The following is a 24,258-nucleotide window of genomic DNA, read 5'->3' as shown; positions in this document are numbered from 1 at the left end:
TCTCTCTATCTTTTATATTTTTGGAGAAAATGGACAACAAAGTTTTGTCCTAATTTAAATTTAAACGCAAAATTTATTTTTTGTGTTAATTTTTTCCGAATGGTTGTTTTACTATTGGACGCTGTTGAATTTTAATAATATTATAACATATTTTGATAGGCGTATAGTAAATTTTAAGGTTAGTTTTTATGACGATTTTTAATTTGTCGTTACGGTTAAAATGATTGCTTTTATCTACGTTAAAATGATCCCTATTTTGTGTGTAAAATTATAATATGTAAAATGATCCTCTATCATGTCGTGATTGTGTTGATTTCGATGATTTTATCGATTTTATCAGAAAGAAACCAAAATAATTTCGACGTTATACATATTTCGAAAGTTTGGCTATAATTTACATTTTTTCTTCGCTGGATCATTATAGGAGACCTTCCCCTAAATAAACAAATTAGGGATATTTGAGTCCAAATAGGATGTAATTGACCGTTCAGTTTACGAAAAAACAACAAGCAGAGATTACTTTTTCACGAATATTTTGTTTCATTCAGAAGTGAATTATATAAGCGGCAACGTTGTTCATACTTGTTATTCATTTCATGCCCATAACGGCACCAATATTTAAATTAGCTTGCAGAGCTTTTTTAATGTAGTTATGAGCGGGTGGAATGTACAGATTATACGAGAAATTCATTGAAGTTTTTTCTGATTTGCGTTTCCTAAATATAACTTGTCGCAGTTGATTCATTTTTAAAAAACGTTAGTTTTTGCTCATAAAAAACAATATAAATAATATAATTATTTGACAGACGAGCAACATGTAATTATGTTACAGGTTACAGCGTTGTCAGATCATTCACTAAACAACTACTATTTAGAAAGCTATCTTTTTTCTTGTTCTAAAATATCGCGTGCTCTCTCATATTTTTAGAGAGTATATAAATTTGTAGGTTATTTTCTTTTCATCTTTAAAAAAATTTTCGAAAGATTCCATCCCAAAATTTTCTTGATTCGTTCGCCGCACAGTGAAGTATTTTTATCAAATTTCTGGAATAAAGTCAAAAAACTCAACTCTTTTCTTCTGCATAAGGTTGCTTTTTGGTGTAGTGAGATAACCTCTCCATCACAAATACGTCACTTGAAATACCACAACCTCGCCCCCGACGGTTTTTTTTTTCATATTGAAGACAAGGATTTGTGTTTTATTTAATAACATTTAATGTTAATGTTTCTATTAAAATAATTACTTATTTGCGGTTAATATTTGAGTTTAAAAAGGTAATTTTTTTCATTAAATTTATCATACTCAAAGCTTTTTGTTTATGTGTCAGGTTTAGTCGGGAAAAATTTTTTCTAACTAGGCAAAGTATAAGTATTCTTTAAAATGTTTATGAAAAAAAATCTTGCGCAAACCTGCGCTTTAAGATTGCTGAAGGCAAAAGTTAAAAAAAATAATTAAGCAATTTTCCAGTGACACTTTGTAACTTATAATTCCAAAATCTAGTTACGGGGAAACAAGAGCAAGCATAGATAAGACAAAAAGTGACACCAAAACAGAAAAAATTAAAAAAATTGAAGAAGAAATAATTGGGTTTGAAGACGAATATGATGACGAAAAATGTAATCAAAAATTTTCTTGTTTATTATTGCTTAATAAAAGGTACTTTTGCATCTAAATAGTCTTTTGAATCAATTTTTAGCATAAAAATCCCTTCTTTATATTTTGTCCAGAAATTTGATATAAATACTCGACCACAATGCGCCGCTCCGTGCTGCACTAATAAGACCTTCGTCACGAATAATATACTTTAAGTTGTATACATTCTAAATTAGCGACTATACGTTATTTTTTGCTTCATTAGCATTTAATTATGTTATCTGTTTTTCTATGAAACTGTTAATTTTTTACCTAATGACAATGGATTATCATATTCATAAATGTCTGGCATCAATCATAATTTATTTACATTTAATTTGGTGAACATATTCTAATTAAAGATATTGATTATTTGACAAAAGAAATCCTGTTTTTTAAAGAGTGTTGATTATTAGTTGTTAAAAATACGATTATAATATTTTTAATGACTTAAGGCAATTTGTGTCAAGCGTTGTTTATTTAATAATCTGATTTATCATTAAAAGGTATAATTTTTGGATATATCATTAAATTAAATGTTTTTTTTTTCGTAATAGTCAGATATTTTTATTGAATTTTCATCTTCTTTAAGAAAAGTTATTCATGATTTATATAAGTCTAGTCGACTAGTTCATATTGGCGAACTATAGATATACTGATCATTAAAATACGTGCGAGAGCTCGGTGGATTCGGAATGATATCTATAAAAATGTACTAAAAGCGTTTTTCAGCACGTAAAAAATTGCTAAAGTTATAAACAATTAAAGAAGTTATAAACAAAAAAAGGTATTTCGTTTTTCGTCAGTATTTCATAAAATATTAATATTTAAGAAATTTTAAAGATTCTCAACGAGGAGGGATTTTTGAATAAACAACTCCCATAAGTCTAATTCCATTATTTATAATTTTTATTTAACGTTGGAAATAGGTGAAAACAAAAATAACTTATATTACTCTTACACAAACACACAAACAGCCTCGAAAATTCCCAAAGTTAATATTTTTTGCTTACACCTTTACTCTCGTGATAGGAGCAATTCGCACAATTTCTGAAGCAATTGAAAAAAAAAAAGTTTGTAAAAACTGTAGATAGGCTAAAAAAAATCCCAAAAATCAAAAATAGATAAAATTATATGAAGATAAAAAAGTTTCAACCACATAAAAATAAGAGTTATTTATGTTTGAGCGTGAGCCAAATGCTCATAACGCGAGTGCTGACATTAAAACAATTTTAACAAAACAATTTAATTAAAACAATTTCGAAAGCTAAATCTATATTTATTAATCAATGAAAAAACAAAACGAAGAAGGTTTGTTGAATTTGAAGACACCCTTATAGAAATATCGACAAGAAACTTTACACAGTATACAGGGGGATGGGCTACATTTTTTAGGATATTTAACCGAAATCTGAACTTTAAAATCCTATAAATAATGCCTACTACAAATTGACAAATAGGGCCGATTCTTAATATTTTACCTAGCATCAGAGATGGTTAGAGATATCGAAGAAAACTATTAGATAAAGTTGCTCAGAATATTTTTTACTCATATGTCGATTTTCATGACAAAATTCGAATTTTAAATAATTTTTTCATTATTTTGGTCTTTACTCAAAATTATTACAAGTTTATTGAAATATTTGAATGTATACACTATGAAATAATCGATTTGTCCAGTTTTTACATTCCAAAGCGCACTAGTTAAAAAATTACGAAATAAACTAGTAAAAATTTTGAGTAAAGACCAAAATAAAGAAAAAATTATAAATGCGAATTTTGTCATGAAAATCGGTTGTATGGGTATAAAAAAATATTGTAAGAAAATTTTTATAATAGTTTTATATCTCTCACCATCTCTGACGCTAGGCAAAATATTAAGAATCGGTCCTATTTGTCAATTTGTAGCAGACTGTACTGTAGCAGAGTTTAAAATTCAAATATCGGTTAAGTATCGTAAAAATGTGATCCATCACCCTTTATGATTATGCAAAATTTATAGTCGATACTCCTATAAATAACGAAAATATGAGGGTGTCTTCATCTTAAATGCGACACACTGTATATATATTTTTTTAAATGTATGTATGATTACGCATAACTTTTTACAGACTAGTCCGATTTTGCTTATTCTTTTTTAATTAGATGATAAAGTACCGTCTCAAATAAATAATTTCCTTGTGAGCAATTAAGTTTTGAAGTCGATGCGAATGAATCAATTTTTAAGCTCAAGATATAGTTAGCGTCGATTTCAAAACGTAATTTTTCACAAGGAAACTTATGATTTGAGGCGGTACTTTATTAAAATTATTTTTTAATTTTTTGTACATCTTTCGTTGGTCCTAATTGGCTTCCGCTGTAGCGATTATTATTTTTATAATATTTCGTAGCATATGAACGAGAATCGAAACCATGATCTAGGATGTTCCGAGTGAGTGCTCTATCCCTGCGCCACAAGATACTAATTGGAACTTTAAACATTTCTTCAATTCTTGTCAATTATATTCCACTCCTGTGATATCCCTTCTAAAAAAATTGACAACTCCAATCCCCACCAATCAATTCCAATCAATTTTTTTACAGCTTATATAAGATTAGTATAACGATCATTTTGAAGAATAGAATTAGAGGTTTTTGATCGAACTTTGAATTTTGACTATTTCTATTTTTATTTTCAGTTATATCAACATGTGTAAAACAAGATTCAACATTAAGTGTCTTTTCAAAATTGCCAACATTAAAATTTAAACTGTGAAGACTCTTTGGAAAGCATGACGGAAAAAGATCCAAATAAATTATGGGTGCCACCATTGGCAGTGCCGGACGAGGAGTATGGTTTGGGATACCAAAATACTTTGGTAAGTGTTTTTGCTTTAGTAATAAAGGCTTTTTTAGTATATGTATACATGAATGATATTGCTTTTCTTATTTAAGACCAGAAATTTTTCGTTTATAAATACATATAAATATAAATTTTAATATTTTGCTACAAACCTCTTACAACATACTTGTACAAACACCAATTTCTTGGAGCTACCACTTGCAAATTCTGTGATAAATCGACACATAAATACTATATTTTTTATAATGAGACAGAAAAATTGAAAGAGCGTTTCGATATCATACTAAAATTGAAAAAAGTTATGTACTTTTTATCTAATTATTTTGAAACCTAAAATAAAACTTAACAAATTAAGTGGCATAGCTAGTCTTGAGAAAGGCTCATATCAAGTTTTCTATGAGGACCTTTTTTGCCATATTGTTTCGTCAGTTTGTAGCCTTACTTATTAAAAAGATTATTACAATTAAAATAAATTAGCGAATATATTCCTCTGAAATCATAAAATTGAAAATTAGAAAAATTGAAGCAAATTAAGGTCAATGAAAAAGCAAAAAAGGTCAGTATATTTTTTTAAAAGCTGGGATTTTCTTTTTCTGATGGCTGTGGGAGCTCAATATTATTTCTAACACTAATGTGACAATTTTTACCGCCATGCTAAGGCTGTTATGTAAAAATTTTTGTTTGGTGTGAAACATTCTTTGATTGGCGTGAAACTTAATACTTTTTTTTTAAAGAATCCTCTTTAAGATTCATTGGCGAAAAGAAAAATTTATGAAAAAAGCAGTTTTCCAGTTAAGAATAGTTAACAATTTTCATTTTTCACACCCAGGTACAGTGAAATAAGAAAAATTTCCATAGTCCCAAGGCACGTAAAAATACCCTCCCATTAAAACTTTGCTCTCACCATTTTAATGGGAGAGTATTTTTACCTGCCCTGGAACAATAAAAATTTTTCTTATTCCAATGTACCTGGGTGTGAAAAATGAAAATTTGGGAAAATCAACAGGATTTTCGAAAACTAAAAGTACCCAGAGTAGTAAATTTCGATTTTTTCTCAATTTCCTAGATCAATTTTTTATGTATTTTATAAATACTTATTTCGACTACCAAAGTAGTCATCATCAGTATGAATTAGCTCATCGTAATTACTCTTATTGTGTATGTTGCTCGCTGCTAATTTGATGGTGGACTGCACTGCACTGCACTGATGGCGGAGTGCAGGCCGCCACCAAATTAGCAACGAGTAACAAACACAATAAGAGTAATTACGATGAGCTAATTCATACTGATGATGACTACTTAGTAGTCACTATACGTATTTATAAAATACAAAAAAAAATTGATCTAAGAAATTGAGACAAAAATCGAAATTTATTTCGAAATATCTTTCATAATATTTATACCTAGAGTAGATAAATTTCAAATAGATAGAGTAAAAGGCGTAATCTTATCTGGAAAACCGCTTTTTGTTTATCAATTTTTAATATTTAAGACGATTCTTAAAAAAATTATAGTTTCCAGCCAATCAAAGAATGTTTAAAATTTGTACATAACAGCCTTAATAAATCAACATGAGAACAAATTTTTTTTTATGTATTAAAATGTTTAATATGCAACCCACATTACCTTTATGTGATGCATTTAAACTATGGTGTAAATTGATCTATATGATATAAAATAAAACTGGTTTTTGTCAAAAATAAACCATTTACGATTCATTCCGAAGAAATTCTTCGTCTAGAATGTGCGCGTATCGAGATAGGCTGTCACCATGCTTAATAGCATTTATAAGTCTTACCAGATGGCCAGGGACCGATCTAGGTATTTAACCGCTCCGGGCAATAATAATATTTGCCGCCCTTTACACACTTACCATATATAAAGTGGCTTTGTAATGCTTGAAATTCGATAAATATAGTTTAATGCTTCAAAGAAAAAATATAAATATCAAAGGGACACATCTTAATCCGGGATCGAATTTGAAGTTTTGAGTTTCTATTAAGACCTTATTTAATTCATAAATGACAAACATTAGATGAACGCTTTAAATTAGAAAGTTGTTTTTTATAAATACGCAAATAGTTTTTGTAGGAACCTTTTTTCGTAAATCGAATACTTTAGACAATAATTAATAGCAAAAATTTAGCATTTTGTGCATTTGTTCATTGAATTTGAACTAAAATGGTTTATAAAAAAACGAACCACTTTTATTGGAAATATTAGAAAATTTATAAATTTATTTTCGAAGAGTGCATAGATTGCGCAGAAAAAACAATTTTGATACGAAAAAATAATTTTGGGTAAAACTTTTCAGTTCGTTTTTGCCAAAACTGTACGGTTTGCGGAAAAAGGTTTCAAACAAAAAATGTTACTTTTTTAATCAATAACAACTTTCGAATTTAAACTGACATTTATTGATTACCAGTTATAGAGTAGAGAGAGCTTTTCCTTGAGCTTGGAAACCTAGATCAAGTTTAACGCCTGCGTAATATGTGCGCTCACACACTCAACATTTTTCGCTTGAAGGCTTTTTATCGATAAAGGTAATTTTTCGAGTTTCAAGCATAGTTCAACTTAAAAAGCATTCTGTATACAGGGTATATGTATTATTTGTACTGGGTATATGTATTATTTGTATTATTTGTAAAATTTTGGCATTTTTCGGTCCGATTTCGATTTTCGACCAAAATAGATATATGTCGAAAACAGTTAGGATCGGTAAAAATTGTTTGAGTTAAAAAATACTTAATATCGTTCAAAACATAATATAATTGCTTTTAAATTGAAGCTCTGACCGGAAACAAAAACTAATATTTTCCACAGTAATGAGTTTACGACGAAAATCCACATTTTATTTTTTCAAGTGCTTATTTCTCGAAAACGTTGAGGCTAGGTAAAAAATGTTAGGAATCAAGAAATGCTGGAAATTTTTTATAATATAAAATACAATAGTTCTCAATGTATATGACTTTGTTAAGTAAAATCTGGCAAAAAAAGGCATTTTCCAACCGCCCTCCTGTACATCATGTACATAATTTTAATTCAAAAATTTGAATAAAATTCATGTATTACTATCTTGTGAGATAATAATAATCTTTTTTTTTGTATTTAATTTTATGATAATTAAAATTATGTTATTAAATAGTAAAACAGCGGTATCCAAAGTTATGCTACAAAAGGCTTCTAAACTTAACCAACACTTAATTAATTGACACACCTGACATCCTAAATAGCGATTTCGTTTCGAAAGCAAACATAAAAGCCACTCTTGAGAAATTTCAAAGATACTACGAGGAACAAGACCTTAAAACGGCTTGTGAACATACAACTCGTTATTTAGGGATCTTATAGTCACAGATGGATATCAGAACTATTTTACTTATAACTGTCCTCTATCTTTTATTAGACTATTTTCACAACTCCGTACCTCGAATAAACAAATTTTGCACGTTGTTTTCAGAAAAATCAGTTATGTCAAAGATTTGGCTGCCACATGCACTCTTTGCAATTTAATGTTTCAAAAACCTTTACATCATCTGTTGTTTGTTTGTCCTGTTTACAACTTTGAGCGTGATAGTTTTGAAGAAACTCAATTCTACGACTTGGGACTTGGAAGGTTTGTTATACGGTGAAACTATTTCACATATAAAAAATGTTTTTTATTTTATGCAAACAATTCTGATGATAAGGTCTTTTCTTTTGAATGAATGAAGAAATTAGTTATTCTAGTTTTAGAATTTATAAATTTTTCATTATAAATTAAAATGATTGTTTACTTGTAATTCTAAATTTTTTTTCCTTTCATTTGATTATTCCTAGAATTTTTATTTTCTCTGTTCTTTTTAGTTTGATTTTTTTCTTGTTCGTTTTACATTTATTTTTGTTTTTCATTGTTTAATGTCTAGGAACTCTTTGTAAAAGGTTGCAGAGTCTTGAAACAAATAAATTTTTTATTATTATTAGTAAAACGGCGTGCCATATGTTTCCTTACTTGGTGTGTGCAATATTATTTTGAAAATGAAGCGCTACCATATTAAATAAATATTATAGATTAAGTGAGTAGGTACGCCTAAAACACTGTTTAATTAATATTGTAAATAAAAATTTTTCTATAGTGGCAATACAAAATTTTAATGTAGAGGAATTTGGGTCAGTACTTGATTATAAAAAAAATATTCTTATGTGACTAAGAGTATGGAAATTTGTCATACTCTTGGAAGATAAATTGACAAAAGAAAGCTACATCACCAAATTCGTGCCTATTTTTCTTAGAGGTGCAAGACTACTCCAGAATTTTTTTACGTAAGTTTTATTTTCTAAAGTTAAGAAATTTGGATTACCTTAGAACTTTTTTTTTCAAAACTGTTTCGAACAGACATTTTTATACCATGTATATATGAAATATACATAGTATATTAAGTTTCGTCCCAAGTTTGTAACGCTTAAAAATATTGATGCTACGAAAAAATTTTGGTATAGGTGTTCATAGAATCACCTAATTAATCCATTTCCGTTTGTCCGTCCGCCCGTCCGTCTGTGGACACGATAACTCAAAAACGAAAAAAGATATCGAGCTGAAATTTTTACAGCGTACTCAGGACGTAAAAAGTGAGGTCAAGTTCGTAAATGAGCATCATAGGTCAATTGGGTCTTGGGTCCGTAGGACCCATCTTGTAAACCGTTAGAGATAGTTTAAATGTAAAAAATGTTCCTTATAAAAAAATAAAAAACTTTTGTTTGAAGCATTTTTTTGTAAATATCACTGTTTACCCACGAGGGCGTTAATTAGGTGCAAATTTTATAGTATGTGTTAATATAGGAATATCAGTTGTGTGTGTGTCTATTTAAAAGTGAATATCTTTTGTTATTTACGTGACGTCAAAAAAACAAACGATTGCGCATCAACAATGTCTATACATGGTATTTCAATTTTTAACTCAGTCAATTGTTTGTTTTCACTTGTTACTTCTGCGTTCTTAAAATTTTAATAAACAAAATATTATAACTCGAAAAGATGTACAAAAACAATAAAATTTATTGTTTTAATTACCTCAAAAGGTTTATGCAAGCTAGAAAGTTAATTTTTCTTGTTTGATTCTAAAAGCTTTTACTAAGAAATAAAGCAGATTGGCATAAAGTTCTTAATTATTTAGCCTTAAAAATTTAGAACAGTGTAACTATTAGGCCAGTCACCTGGTAGGTTTTGTTGATTTTTTTCTGCGAATTGCTGAAAATACTTATTTATGGGGTAATTTTGTGCGCTCATCACAATTATTTGGGTCATTTTGCTCCCCGAGGTGAGGAAAAAAAGATATGGCCATTTTTAAGCGCGAAATTTGAAATGAATATTGAAAATTTGTTTTTCTTGAGCTAGCTTTGATCTGAACCCTCAGACAAAAAATATTTTCAGACAAAAGTTGTACAAAGAGTACATACACACATTTTTACGTCCTCTAAGGGCCATTTCAAGGTCGTTGGCCCCAGATTTGGCCCTTATTCCCAATTTTTAGGTTTTTTTATTGGGTTGGAGGTAGATTCTAAAAATAAAATGCATGTCGGGAAAGATCGTCGTTTTAGGCCTGTTTCACCTCGCTTTTGACTTTTTTGAATATCGCCTCTTCCAGCCCCAAAATCAACCATTCCCGGAAAATGCTAAAATTGAGTTTTTTGGCTCCAAAATGCAGTTATAAAAAAATATGTCTTGTAAATTTATGTCAGTATAACCTAAAAATACCATACATTGTAAGTTTGGTCAATACCCCGACCTCTGAGCTTAGTTAGAAAAATTCGAAGCCGATTTATTTAAAAATAAGTCATCTAAAACCGGTGGTATTGATCAAGATGCGTTTGGAGCTACCATGGGCCCAATTTTGGGACTAAGAAAACAAATTAAAAATAAAGGATTAGTTTAAAACCAAACTTGCGACCTCCTAGCTATCAATAAAAAAATTTTACAGCACTTGGAATTCTACCTTTTTGTATGATTTGTTTTAATGAATGTATAGATAGTTAATACATATATTAGTCTAAGCGTACTACTTTTTTAAACAAAAAAATTCGTTACAGGGCAAACTCAGCGGGAAAGGGTCGAAAAAGTGATTACAAATGATGAGTAAAAAATCCAATACCTGAATTTTGATGTCTTTACGAAGAAAATGTTCACACACACAAATTGCCAGTCCTTAAAAAAAACTTTTTGAGCGATTTAAAAAGAGGTCTTCTTTATCAATTTCTCGAAACTACTTAACTTAGAAAAAATAAAAAAATACCAGGCTATTAAGAATTCAAATAAATACAATTGTACCAACTTACATACCGATTGCATTTTTCGCGGAATAACAAATTAAAAACCAAAAAAATTGTTTTTTTCGTTTAACTCGAAAATTTTGAGGTAATGTTAACAAAGGATAACAATAAAAGTGAATTTTTGTGGTTTCTGTCTAGTTTTTTGATAGGACGAGTATATAAAACCGTTTGCTACCCCTCTTCACCGGCAAACATTCAAGTGTTGAATTTTTACCCAACATTTTTAACCTCTTTATCGACCTTTCCAACCGACTTTGCCCTGTAACAAATTATTTTCTAAATGTACTACTTTTTTAGGAGGTACTTTTAGTCTATATATATATATATATATATATATATATATATATATATATATATATATATATATATATATATATATATATATATATAAAGTGCTCCAAACAAACACAAAGATAGCAATTTAGTGTAACTCGCACACTTTTTTTGATCTTCAAAGTGCTGTAGAATTTTTTGATTGATAGCTAGGAGGTCGCAAATTGGTATTTAAACTAAACGTACCCAAATCTACCGCCTGTATTTTGAATTGTTTTCTTAGGCTTTTTTTTCTTAAAATTTTGCCCAGGGTAGGCCCAAACGCATCTTGATGAATATCTCTGGTTTTTAGATGAGATAACAAAAACGGCTGTCAAAAAAAGGTTGGGCCGTAGTCTATTCCAACAACGTCTAAAATTTGGCAAATCTGAATTAATTCTAACCTAGAAAACTTACCACTTTCAAAGTCCAATTTCTAAGTAAGCTCAGAGGTCGAAGTATTGACCAAACTTACAATGGATATTACTGACCTAAATCTACAAGTTCTTCTTTGATTTTTTTTCAATAACTGCATTTTTTGGCCTGAAACTCAATTTTACGATTTTCTGGAAATGGTTAGTTTTGGCGCTGGAAGAGGCGATATTCAAAAGCGAAAAATTGTGTGTATGTACTCTAGGTAAAACTTTTGCCTGAAAACTTTTTTGATCTGACCCCTCTTACAAAGAGTGTTAATAATGTAAAATTTTTAGATCTATTTATACTGTGGGCAAAAAGTAGTAAGACTTTGTTCATAATTTCAAAATTCTTTATTTATTCTTATAAATTTATTTCGTCCCCTCAAAGTAATCCCCCCCCCGACCCTAATACACTTGTGCCAACGTTTTTTCCAATCCGAAACAGTTGTTAAAGTCAATTTCCGGAATAGCCTTCAATGTGCGTAGCGATTCACGTATGATGTCTTCAATTGACTCAAAACGGTTTCCCTGGAGCGGTCGTTTGATTTTGCTGAATAGCCAGAAGTCCCACAGAGCTAAATCAGGCAAATACGGTGGTTGCGGAACGATATTGGTTGAATTTTTGGCGAAAAAATCACGAAGAATCAATGAAATATGCGACGGTGCATTATCATGGTGCAAAAACCAAGAGTTGTCGGCCCATAATTCCGGCATCTTTTTACAAATAGCTTCGCGCAAACGACGCATAACACTCAAATAGTATTCTTTGTTGACAGTTTGGCCGGCTGGAACAAATTTGGATTGCACCACACCTCGATAATCAAAAAAAACTGTCAACATTACCTTGTTTTTCGACAGTATTCGGCATGGATTTTTTGGTCAGGGCTCACCTTTTGTGCGATATTCGCCCGATTGGTCGGTTGTTTCTGGGTCGAATACATAAATCTAAATCTCATCTCCAGTAATAATACGTTTCATGACATCCTGGTAGTCGGAAAGCATTGTTTCACAGACGTTAACGCGACGCTATTTGTCGAAAAAAATTGAGTGATTTTGGAACCAAGCGTGCTTTCACTTTTCTTAGGCCCAAATGATCTTTCAAAATGGTTTTTACTGATCCTTTCGATATTCCAACGATCCCAATAAGGTCTCTGACTGTTAATCGTCGATTCTCGAGCACCAATTCCTTGATTTTTTGACGTGTTCATCATCAGTTGATGTTGATGGCCGTCGTGGACGTGGTTCGTCGCCAACGCGTTCTCGACCCTCTTTGAACAACTTTTACCATTCAAAAACACTTGCTCGCGACATACAATTATCACCGAAGGCCTTTTGCAACATTCTGAATGTTTCGGCACCAGAAATTTGATACCGCATACAAAATTTAATGGAACTTCTTTGTTGAATAATTTCACTCATTGTAAAAATCGCTGATTGCACTTTTAATACTTCAGAAAGACAGACGTATACTAAACACTAATGATTATTTTGACGTGACACTTGGCACAGATGTCACTGACAGTCATACCAACCTAGAAAAAAAACTATTTTGACGAATAGGGTTTCCGGGCAAAATATAATTCAAAAGTCTTACTATTTTTTGCCCACAGTATTATAATAATTTAATTTCACTTTTAAAATTTTCTGGGTAAAACCGCACTTAATTCTGCCAATTTGTGCAATTCTAAAACTTTCTTGTACCGTGTCGTCATTGTCTTACTTGAAATATTTATTTAATTGGTTACCTTGGACAGATACCAACAGTTGTGTCTATGTACTGTTTGAAATAGACCGAAGCGGTTCTAACTTCTTCTCTCACTCTATCGAATCGATTCACTTGTCCTAAGTTCATGTACTAATGGACTTGTACTAAGTCCATTTGAAAGTCTTTGGAATACCTATGTGTACAATACTCCCCTATTTAATTTTAAAAATAGAATGTTATATTTTAAATAGTGCCGATTAAAAAAAACCTTGATACTAGCTATGGTCCATTCATCTATTTTTAAAATACGCACTTTCATAAGAATGCACGTAAAATAATTTAATGATTTAATGATACTCTTATGAATAAAATTATCTTACATATAATATATACCTAAAAATTATTACCAGTCTATCGAAAACCTGGCGTAGCAATATGTTATATCTTATTAACTTATTTTTCAAAGTATCATTTAAACAAATTGTCAAATTCGACATAAAATTTTGTATCTTCGAATTTTACAAAAATATGATTCTAGACTTATGATGAAACTATCTGCACAATCTTGGTTTCTAATCCAGCAATCCAGTTACAAAACCATCAAGCGACCGCTAACCCTGTCTAACGCTAATGAGACTAGTATTTCAAGCCAGAAAGCAAAAAAGAGAATAAATGTTAAGGTCTTACCAAAACGACAGTGTTACCAAAAAACTGAAATTTTGTCTGTCAATGACTAATACGCTTTCTGTATAAATTACAATTTGATTCTCTGTACGAATACGTGCGATCTAACGAAAACGAACTTAATTAGATTATGTAGACTTAAACCAAAATTTGAACATTTTTGAAATTTACAAAGTTAAGGTATTTCCAGCATGGTATCTACAGTTCTTTGCAAAGATTTATTTTCGACAGCATTTAAGGAGAAATTAAAGAATTTAATAGGGTTTAGGTACAATTAATATCTAAAATTTGACCGTTTAAAACACGAAATAATTTGCTTAGGTTCCCAATTTTGACCAATTGATGTCAATTATTACCAATAAAAATTTTTGTCACAATCCTAAAAACATTCCTTTCATTCTTTCAGCTCTCCTACTGTTTTTTCAATTCTATCGAGAAAATTTTTTTTACATCGTAAACAAATACCTGGGAGGACAGTGAGTATAACATTCTTTGAATGAGGAAATTGCAAACTTGGTCACCGATTATCTGGCGATCACTGGCGACCACTTTTCTACGAAATTTGTTGTTGTTTTTTATTCACGAGTACAGAGTTGCCATGGTTTACAGCGACGGAGCAGAATTCCTCACGGATCGAGCTAGTACATATAATTAGAAGCGTAAAAAAGTCCGTCGTATAAGTCCATTAAAAACAAACCATATAAGATGTATGTCAAGTTAGCAAAGCAATTTTTTCCGATTAAATTGGAAATAGGCTATTAATAAGTCGCTATTTAACCGTAAATTAAATGAGGAAAACAAAAATTTTCCGCTTTTTAATCATTTAAAAAATAATTATGGAATATTCTTATTGTTAAAATTTCTTTGAAATTTACCATTAAATTCAGTTATTATGCACAAGTAATGCACCATAGATGTTTGTGTATGTACATGGAGAGCTGCTGAGTAATATTATTGATATACCTTCTATGAAAAGGTCTATTATCCATATTGCATATCCGAATTGTTAGTAGCATTAAAAGCCATCAACGGTTGATAATATTAGAATTATGCATTAAAATAAATGAGTGAAAATATGAAATATCCCTAGTAAAACAAACATATTTAGTCATTTAAGTGCATTAAAATTCGAATAGTAACTATAATGGTCGGCAATTTCATAACATTTGGCCACTTTAGTTTTATCTATCAAGCTGTTCGTGGCCAAAATTGAGAAGCCTTAATTTATTTTAATATCACTCACTTCACATTATGTCAAAAATTATTATGTTATAATGAAGATGTTTGTTTTAAATAAAAACAAATTATTGCTGTAGGGATGCTTAATCTCTGAAGGTCTGTTAATGCAGTTTTATGCTATCCAAAACAATGTGTAGCCATCAAAATTATCTTTATAAATTATGGCATTCCCTCAATTTTTGCATATTGGTTAATGCGGTGCTCTGTCGTCCAAAACGCGCTAAATATATTAAAATAAATTAATGCTTCTCAATTTTGGCCACGAACAGCTTGATAGATAAAACTAAAGTGGTCAAATGTTATGAAATTGCCGACCATTATAGTTACTTTTCGAATTTTAATGCACTTAAATAACTATATATGTTTGTTTTACTAGGGATATTTCATATTTTCACTCATTTATTTTAATGCATAATTCTAATATTATCAACCGTTGATGGCTTTTAATGCTACTAACAATTCGGATATGCAATATGGATAATAGACCTTTTCATAGAAGGTATATCAATAATATTACTCAACAGCTCTCCATGTACATACACAAACGTCTATGGTGCATTACTTGTGCATAATAACTGAATTTATCGGTGTTTTAAAGAAATTTTAACAATAAGAATATTCCATAATTATTTTTTAAATTATTAAAAAGCGGAAAATTTTAGTTTTCTTCGTTTAATTTACGGTTAAATAGCGGATAATTATGAGCCTATTTTCAGTTTAATCGAGAAAAGTTGCTTTACTAAGTTGACTGTCAAGTTAGCTAAGCATCAAATATCTCCGTTATGAAAAGAGCGGAAAATTTTTGAGTAAAGTACATATTTGTGAAGTTTGGGGTTATTTTGCAATTTATGATATACAAAATGATGATTTTTATTCAAAAACATTCGCATCGGTATTTGCGAATGCGAATAAGAATGTTAAAAAATAAGCGAATATTCATCCCATCACTAATAAATAGTCATTGTGGGATGCTCAAGACGTTTCAAGCCAAGAAACCGAGTTTGGTTTTTTTTTATTGTACCTACATCCTTAAGATATAATATGTACACACAAAAGTCAAATGATTGTAAATATTGTCACCCAAATTCATGAATCACGGTATGATCATAGATAATTATCACTGTTATAAAATTCAAGTAATTTTATACCAAATTGTAAACAAACGCAATTGTAAATATTTGTAATTCAATAATATCTCTTCTTAGATTTTAAGGCCGCAAATTTGGTAAACTTATCGAATCAGTTGTGAAGTTAATTTCATTATAAATTGATACGCATTGTTGTATCCATTCAGTGAGTAAATTATGGGGCGGTATAGACATACACTTAAAATGGAACGTACCAGACGACATCATCCGGAATTATATGAATCTAAATATTCAACAGTCGAGGTATTTTGACATAAATTTGAAAAATCTATTAATTTGATTATATTGAATTGACTCCTGAATAATATCAAAGTTGGGTCACTTGCCGTAAGCAAAATTTGCAAAAACTAAGCCATTATTTTTTGCTGCTGAATACGAACTTGTATGGGAGTTGATATGACATTTTCAGGTAAAATGTAACCGTCTTCGGGTTGATAGATTTGATAATTGGTGATAAAAAAATACTTTAGTTTCCTCTTAACTTGGCTGGGAAAACCAAACGAGGGCTGGATAGAATTAAAGAGAGTGACTCGTCAGTAATTGAAAAAAATAAATTAGTAGATATTGATCCGAATTTTCAGTATTTAATGGTTATTAGTCATTAGTGAGATATTATTGGAAAATTTGGGGATCTTACCGATCAATTAAGATAGTAGTTAATTAATTAAAAATGCACTAAACAACATAGCCATCCTCATAACAGGGTATTTTTAATTAATTATTTAATATCTTAATTGATCGGTGAGGTACCCAAATTTTTATATAATAATATGTTTCGATAACTACAACATACTAAAAATTCGGATCATTATCTACTAATTCATTTTTTTCATTACTGGCGAGTATTCACCTTCCTTAAATTAAAAATTTTTCTTTGGCCTTTTTACAGGATGATTCGACTACCAAATGAATCTATAACTATGCGTTCAGACAAAAATATTAAGTTTTACCCCTTTGTTTATCAGTTATTATCTTTGAAACCAAAAAAGGGGATTACAATTAAATTTATATTAAGCGCGTGGTTATACATTCATTTGTTTTTCGATCCAGCCAGGGGGTTAGATTCAAAAATTTAATCTTACTCCTTTCAGCAACCCAAAACCCAAGAAAACGGTATGTTTTTCGACCCACCGTAGAGGGAACAAAAGTTTTGTCCTAACATAACTATCAACCTACCTGCCAACAGACGGTTAAGATTTTTACATAAAATATATGCCAGCTGTTTTTCTAAATCTAATGATATTGACAACGTGTTGAAGACAATATTTTGTCGACGGTGGTTCCCCATGTTTTAAATAAGTCAGCAATTTAACAACAAAAAATTAGACGTTATTTTCAACACGATTTTGGGGTAACACATCGAGTGCATACAAAACAAGTGAAAACAAACAATTGACTGAGTTATTTGTTGAAATAACCTTGTAAGAAAATTTTGAATGTCAGTGCTTGCATTATTTTGATTAAATTAGAAAAGTTTAAAAGACAAACACAATTATGGCGGCTTGTTGGTCGCCATTTTTCGAAATCTCTCGAAAATTTTCGAAAGTATTTTCTAGAATTTTGTTTTTGTTTTTTGAGAATCTTTTACAAGACCTTCAGTTGAATCTACCTGCAAATTTTAAACTCCCTATCTTTTATAGTTTTGGAGAAAATATCAAACAGCTTAACAAGATGGGTCCTATGGGTCCTAAAAATTTCAGTTTGGTATCTCTTTTCGTTTTCGAGATATCATGTTTACGGACGGATAAATGGACGGACGGACGAACGTCCGAGAACCGCAAATGGATTAATTATTCAATATTGTTAAGTGTTAATACAAACTTCTTAAGTTGATATAATAATAATGAGGTTTCACCTCTGTTCCTCTGTTCCTCAGACGTACGTCTATAACATAGGCCACCCGCATCATTATTTTTTAATCTTTATTTATTTGAGGTAGTGCGAGCGCAAACATAATTTTAGATTTACCGTTGAAATTATTTGTACCTTATTTTCAACTTTGATGATGAATTTTGTTTCTATGAATTTCTATGAATTTCTATATTTCACCAATTTAAACTTGTTGACTAGATTATTAAGATAAAGTCAATCGTTCAAACAAAAAAGGTACTGATGACAAGACGTGATTACTTTAATGGTTTACTCAAAGGTAGCAATTTTTTTTCATAAGAAGCAGATTCGGCTCAAAAATTGAATTATGTTCAACTACTCCGAAATATCGTATACCGCAAAATCATTATACCGAAATATCTATGATATCATAATAAGGCTAACTATGAAAGTAGTTCGCGCCAATGCAAAATTTGTGTTTCGAAATTATTTTTACTTTAATTTCACCTTTGATGATGAATTTTTTTATAACTTCATGAATGCAGACGAAAAATAAGAATAACAAATGAAAACAAACAATTGACTGAATTAATTGTTGAAATACCATGTGTAGACAGTGTTGATTACTTTGTCACATTACACATGCATACATGTCACACATATATAACTAATATTTCCATATAAATACATACTATACAATTTGCGCATAATTTGCGCTCTCACGGGTAAACAGTGCTGTTTATGAAAAAATTATGCAAACAAAAGTAGTTTTTTTTTTATAAGGAACATTTTTTAAACTGAAACTTTTGTTCTATCTCTAACGGTTTACAAGATGGGTCCTACGAGCCCAAGACCCAATTGACCTATGTTGTTCATTTACGAACTTGACGTTACTCTTTCCTCAGAACTTGTCCTCAGAACGCTATAAATTTTTCAGCTTGATATCTCGTTTTTGACAGACAGGCAGACAACTGGAAATGGACTAATTAGGTGATTCTATGAACACCTTTACCAAAATTTTTTTTCGTAGCATCAATATTTTTAAGCGTTACAAACTTGGGACTAAACTTTATATACTTTGTATATTTCCTACACATGATTATATAATTAAACAAAATTTTCATTTTTCGATATTTTGAAAATTATTCCAGATATCGAAAAATTGTATTCTTAATATATATATATATATATATATATATATATATAAATTTTTTATATATATATATATATATATATATATATATATATATATATATATAATAATATTTATATATATAATATTTATTTATTTATTATAAATAAATAATATTTATTTTTATATTTATTTATTTATTTATATAATATTTATATATATATATATATATAAATTTTTTTTTTTTTTTTTTTTTTTATTTTGTGCCCCCACTACCGTGCTCATACATCCTTAGCTAGTCGGACACAACGGATTTTTTGTTTTCAATAATTTATTAAGGTTTAAACTTTAATTAAAAAATTTCTTTTTAATTTCCAGTTTTACTAGAGAAATGTATGGAAATGCTCTATAGCCTAAGTGTGTCCTTCGTGGACAGTCAATATAACCTAACCTAACCTAACCTAACTTTTATTTGAATAGTTTTTTTTTAATTTCCACCGACTAATTTTGAAGAAGTCTATGAAAACATATCATCCGTCTACTGTTGCACCATAAAACCAATATTAAATATGTCTACTTTTAAAGTCATTTATTAATGTTACTGGGTGAATGGAATACCTCTGTGAGATCAATTTGCAAGTCTCTAGATGTCTCAGTTAGCCAGGTTCCACTGTATATGTATAGCTGCTGTATTCATCACAAGGTAAATTTATTTGAAGAATGGTCATGTATTTGCCGGTTGTCAAACATTTATTTTTCGGTGTTTGCGAAATATCGAATATGTGACACAGTTTTAAGGTATGTTTAGTAGTTGTTGTAAATTGTATAAGTGTCGTGGTAACATTGTGATCTTAGCCAGATTACTACAATCTAACTAGTCTATTTTTGATTATTTTATGTGCAAAAAAAGAGCGGAGATCCACATTTTTAGAATAGGGTATTTTACTCAATACGAGATATAATTAAAAAATATATTATTGAGATAACTTAGACAAAAAGCAGTCGGAAAATTTTAGTTCATGAAATAACAAAATAAATGTTAAAATTCAATTCAAAGTTTTCAGGTTGTTGAATCTGTTTATAAACACTATGAATTAGTAGTCGGCCATGTTTCTACGTCATACAGCTATGTAAACAAAAAATTTTAAATTATAAGCATTATCAAATTATAAACAAAATATCAGCGCATTTGTTTAATAATAATATTTTATTCGTTCTCTTTCGATATACAATGTATACATAGAATTCGTCAAAAAAAAAAAAATATATATATATATATAATAATAATAATAATATTAAAAGATAATGCGGTGATGGCCGACTTTTCGTAGACTATCCCGGTATTCACCTTAAACATCGTGGAAAACCATCAAAAACTCACGAGTAGGATAGCTGACATCCTTAAAAGTAAGAATGTCTAAAATAAATAAATATGAAATTTGTTTACCTAAAAACAAAAATTAATATATTAATTAAATTTCTTTTTCCGGTGATAAAAAAAAAAATCTACCGGAAAGTGTCAAATATTATAAAAAATAAATAAATATTGATACCGGTGTATAAAAATTTCCACGGTACATGTTATATAATAAAAAAGAAAAAAAAATTGATTACCGGTGTATAAAAAATTTCCACGGTAAATGTCATTTAATTAAAAAAATATTGATACCGGTGTATAAAAATTTCCACGGTACATGTTATATAATAAAAAAGAAAGAAAAAATTGATTACCGGTGTATAAAAAATTTCCACGGTAAATGTCATTTAATTAAAAAATAAATAAATTAATTAATTAATTAATATAAAATTATCGAATTCCGGTGATTAAGATCAACACGGAAAGTGTCAGAAATTAAAAATTATAAATACAATTACTTAATACATATATTAAGTTTAAAAATTACTTTTTAGTCCTTCCTCCAATGAATAGAAACACTGCTGTTGCAGGTACCTACGAACTGCATTGATCGGAGCCATTCTATTATCTCTCATAATGTCATTAACGGTTGACCCTTTACTGATTTTACCATAAAAAAGAATTGCAAGATACCTCGTATTTTTTTTTTTTAATGAATATTTACACCTGGGATTAACATATTCAGATGGATTTCGAATCATATAACGATTGCCCTGATTTATATTAATTTCGAACACATTTTTATTTTGGATAAAAAATTTGTAGATTTCAAAAATATAATGAGAGTGAAATGTCAGTATTCTGTTGTTCAGAAAGAATATTTTACAACTTTCAGTTCTTTTTAAGTTAAAAATAATTCTAATTGCTCTTTTCTGTATTTTAAATATTTTTGAGGCATTTACTGAAGCACCCCATATTACTATGCCATATGTCATAATTGAAGCAAAATTTGCATAGTAAACTGACAGTAGTGTCTTTTGGTCAACTCTTGATCTTAACGCTCTTAATTGAAAGCACACTCTGCTCAATTTTACACATAAGGTGTCAATATGAGATTTCCAATTCATTCCTGAATCTATTTCAACCCCTAGAAATGTCGTTTTACTTACAAACAGATTATGCGTAAAGGCGACTCCACCACCAAAACACACAATTGCTGTTTTGTTACGATTAAGAAACAAATCGTTTTCATGGCACCAGCTGTCCATTAATTCCAGTACATTGTTAATGACTTTCATAAGCTCATCGGTATCTTTATGTGAAACGACGATGGTCGTATCATCGGCAAAGAGTGCAACTTTACAAAATAATTTACTAAATGAATTTGGCAAGTGATTAATAAATAGGAGAAACAGCAATGGCCCAAGAATAGACCCTTGTGGGACCCCAGACCTGATTGCACCCCAACTTGACTTGAAAGTATTTCCGTCTATGTTTAATTCAACAAATTGAGCTCTATTAGATAAATATGACTCTATAAGTTTATAACATTGGCCACGAATACCATATGCATAAATTTTGGAGAGGAGTAAATTATGATTCACGCGATCGAAGGCTTTAGAAAGATCAAAAAATAAAGAGGCTACTTTAAAACCTTCATTAATTTTCGTGAGAATATGATCCGTGACGGCAAAAATTGCATTTGTAGTTCTTGTATTCTCTCGATATCCAAATTGATCGGGTGTCAATATGTTGAATCGAGTTAGAAAATTTGAAATTTTATTAAATATAACTCTCTCTAGAACTTTGCTGAAGATAGGTAAACATGATATCGGACGAAAATTACTGACATCCATATTATTGGGTTTCTTTTGAAGGGGTACTATTCGTGCTAATTTGCCACGATCAGGAAAGATTCCCTCCCTTAACATACAATTAACAATTTCGACTAGAGGAGCCAATAAGGTTTTTGAAACCGATTTTAAAACATTACTGGAAATGCCTAAGTAGTCCATGGAGTCTTTGGATTTCATATTTCCAATAATTTGTTCTATGTCACGGGAATCGATTTCATCAATAAAAATAGTTTTTTCAAAATTTTTTATTTCAATTATGTTTTTGGCGTTATTATCCTGACCAATAGCAGAGCCCAAATTAATAAAACACTCATTTAAAGTGTCGACCATGGACATAGGGTCGCATATTTCAATATTATTTATACTTATGTGTTTAATGCTCCTAGATATGTTTAAAGTTTCATTTTTTATAATGTTCCATACAACTTTGGGATTGTTATTCGTGTTTTTTAATTTTTTGATCAAGGAAATTTTCTTGGCCATTGTAATAACTTTCTTGTATATTTTTTTGTACTTTTTGACATAATTTTAGAAATTTTTATTTTTTGCCGTTTTTTTCCGAATATTGAGTACTTTCAAGTTTTGGGACGATTTTATGATACCAGGGGTGATCCATTCAGGTCTGGAATAATTAAAAATTCTAACATTTGAGGAAGGACATGTCAAATCATAGTAGTACACGAAGGTAGTTAAAAAACTATTAAATTTATTATTAATATCGTTACTCTCAAAGACTAGCTCCCATTTTTCCGTTTCCAAATGCCGGTTGAGTTTAACAAGATTTTTCTGAGTTATATGACGCTTTTGAATTATTTTACATTTCTTAGATTGTGGTTTCAAAGCACTAAATTGCAGAACAATGGCGTCATGATCGGAAAATGCGCAATCTTCCACATAAGCATAGAAGTTTGGTAAATTAACGAAAAAATTATCTAACAAGCTGGAAGAGCTTGTAGTAATTCTTGTTGGCTTATCAGTAATAGCCAATTTACTGTCAAAGGTTGTTAACAAATTAACTAATGTCTTAACCTTCTCATCCAATATGACGTTTACATAGCTGTATGACGTCATGATCACAGAGCAAAGTGTAAATTTTAAATGTTTTGTTATGGCACACTTATTGATTGAATAAAAATTTTTATTTTTATTTATTTATTAGTAATTACTATTAATTATTTTTATTATTGTAATATAATACATAAAATGTGGAGGATGGACCCATACCCACAGAAGAGGGTCCAGTGGGTTATTATTATTACTTCGTGGGTTATTATTACAAAGTTTGGTGACCTAATCACGGACATAGTATAAAAAGTTTCGGATGATTAGTTAGAAAGTTAAAAATAAAAGCTTTTCGCAATTATAGGTATGTTGTGACTTATCAAATTAACAAGCTTATCATGAAGAATACTAATATTATTTTCAAAGCTGCTTTTCAAGGATTTTAAATGTTGACCAATGATCATATTTAGATTAGAAATATTTAACCCTTGCAAACAAATTGATGATAAATAACAAATATTTCAATATTATTGTTATTGGCAAAATTCACCACAATTTTTTTTTTTAATTCATCTCTTTTATTATTAATTTTCTTAAAGGCAATTGATTTACTCGCATAGATAAAAAAAAAATGTCTACGAACTGGTCGAATTCCTCCGTGGAACGGTGATTGGAAATCGCTGTTCTAGAAAAAAATTTGTTTCTACCATCAACATTTTTAAAAGTAAGGTATTTCCAGCATAGTATTCCAGTACTTGCTCAAGCTATGACAAAATTTTTTTCGACAGAATTTAAC

The 24,258-nt window shown here is 29.7% G+C and overlaps 1 protein-coding gene across 1 annotated transcript in view; it reads left to right on the top strand.

Annotated features, from left to right (window-relative positions):
• The first annotated feature begins 4,336 nt into the window (after window positions 1-4,336).
• LOC123302328 (chloride channel protein 2) overlaps window positions 4,337-24,258 on the top strand; it is a 71,524-nt gene continuing 51,602 nt past the window's right edge. Inside the window, exon 1 of the mRNA XM_044885214.1 lies at window positions 4,337-4,491. Coding sequence (XP_044741149.1) covers window positions 4,405-4,491 — 87 coding nt within the window. The 5' untranslated portion in view covers window positions 4,337-4,404. The remainder of the gene's footprint in view (window positions 4,492-24,258) is intronic.

Source organism: Chrysoperla carnea, chromosome X, assembly GCF_905475395.1.
Source record: "Chrysoperla carnea chromosome X, inChrCarn1.1, whole genome shotgun sequence".
Taxonomy (NCBI): domain Eukaryota; kingdom Metazoa; phylum Arthropoda; class Insecta; order Neuroptera; family Chrysopidae; genus Chrysoperla; species Chrysoperla carnea.
This window is presented reverse-complemented; position numbering and strand designations above follow the sequence as displayed.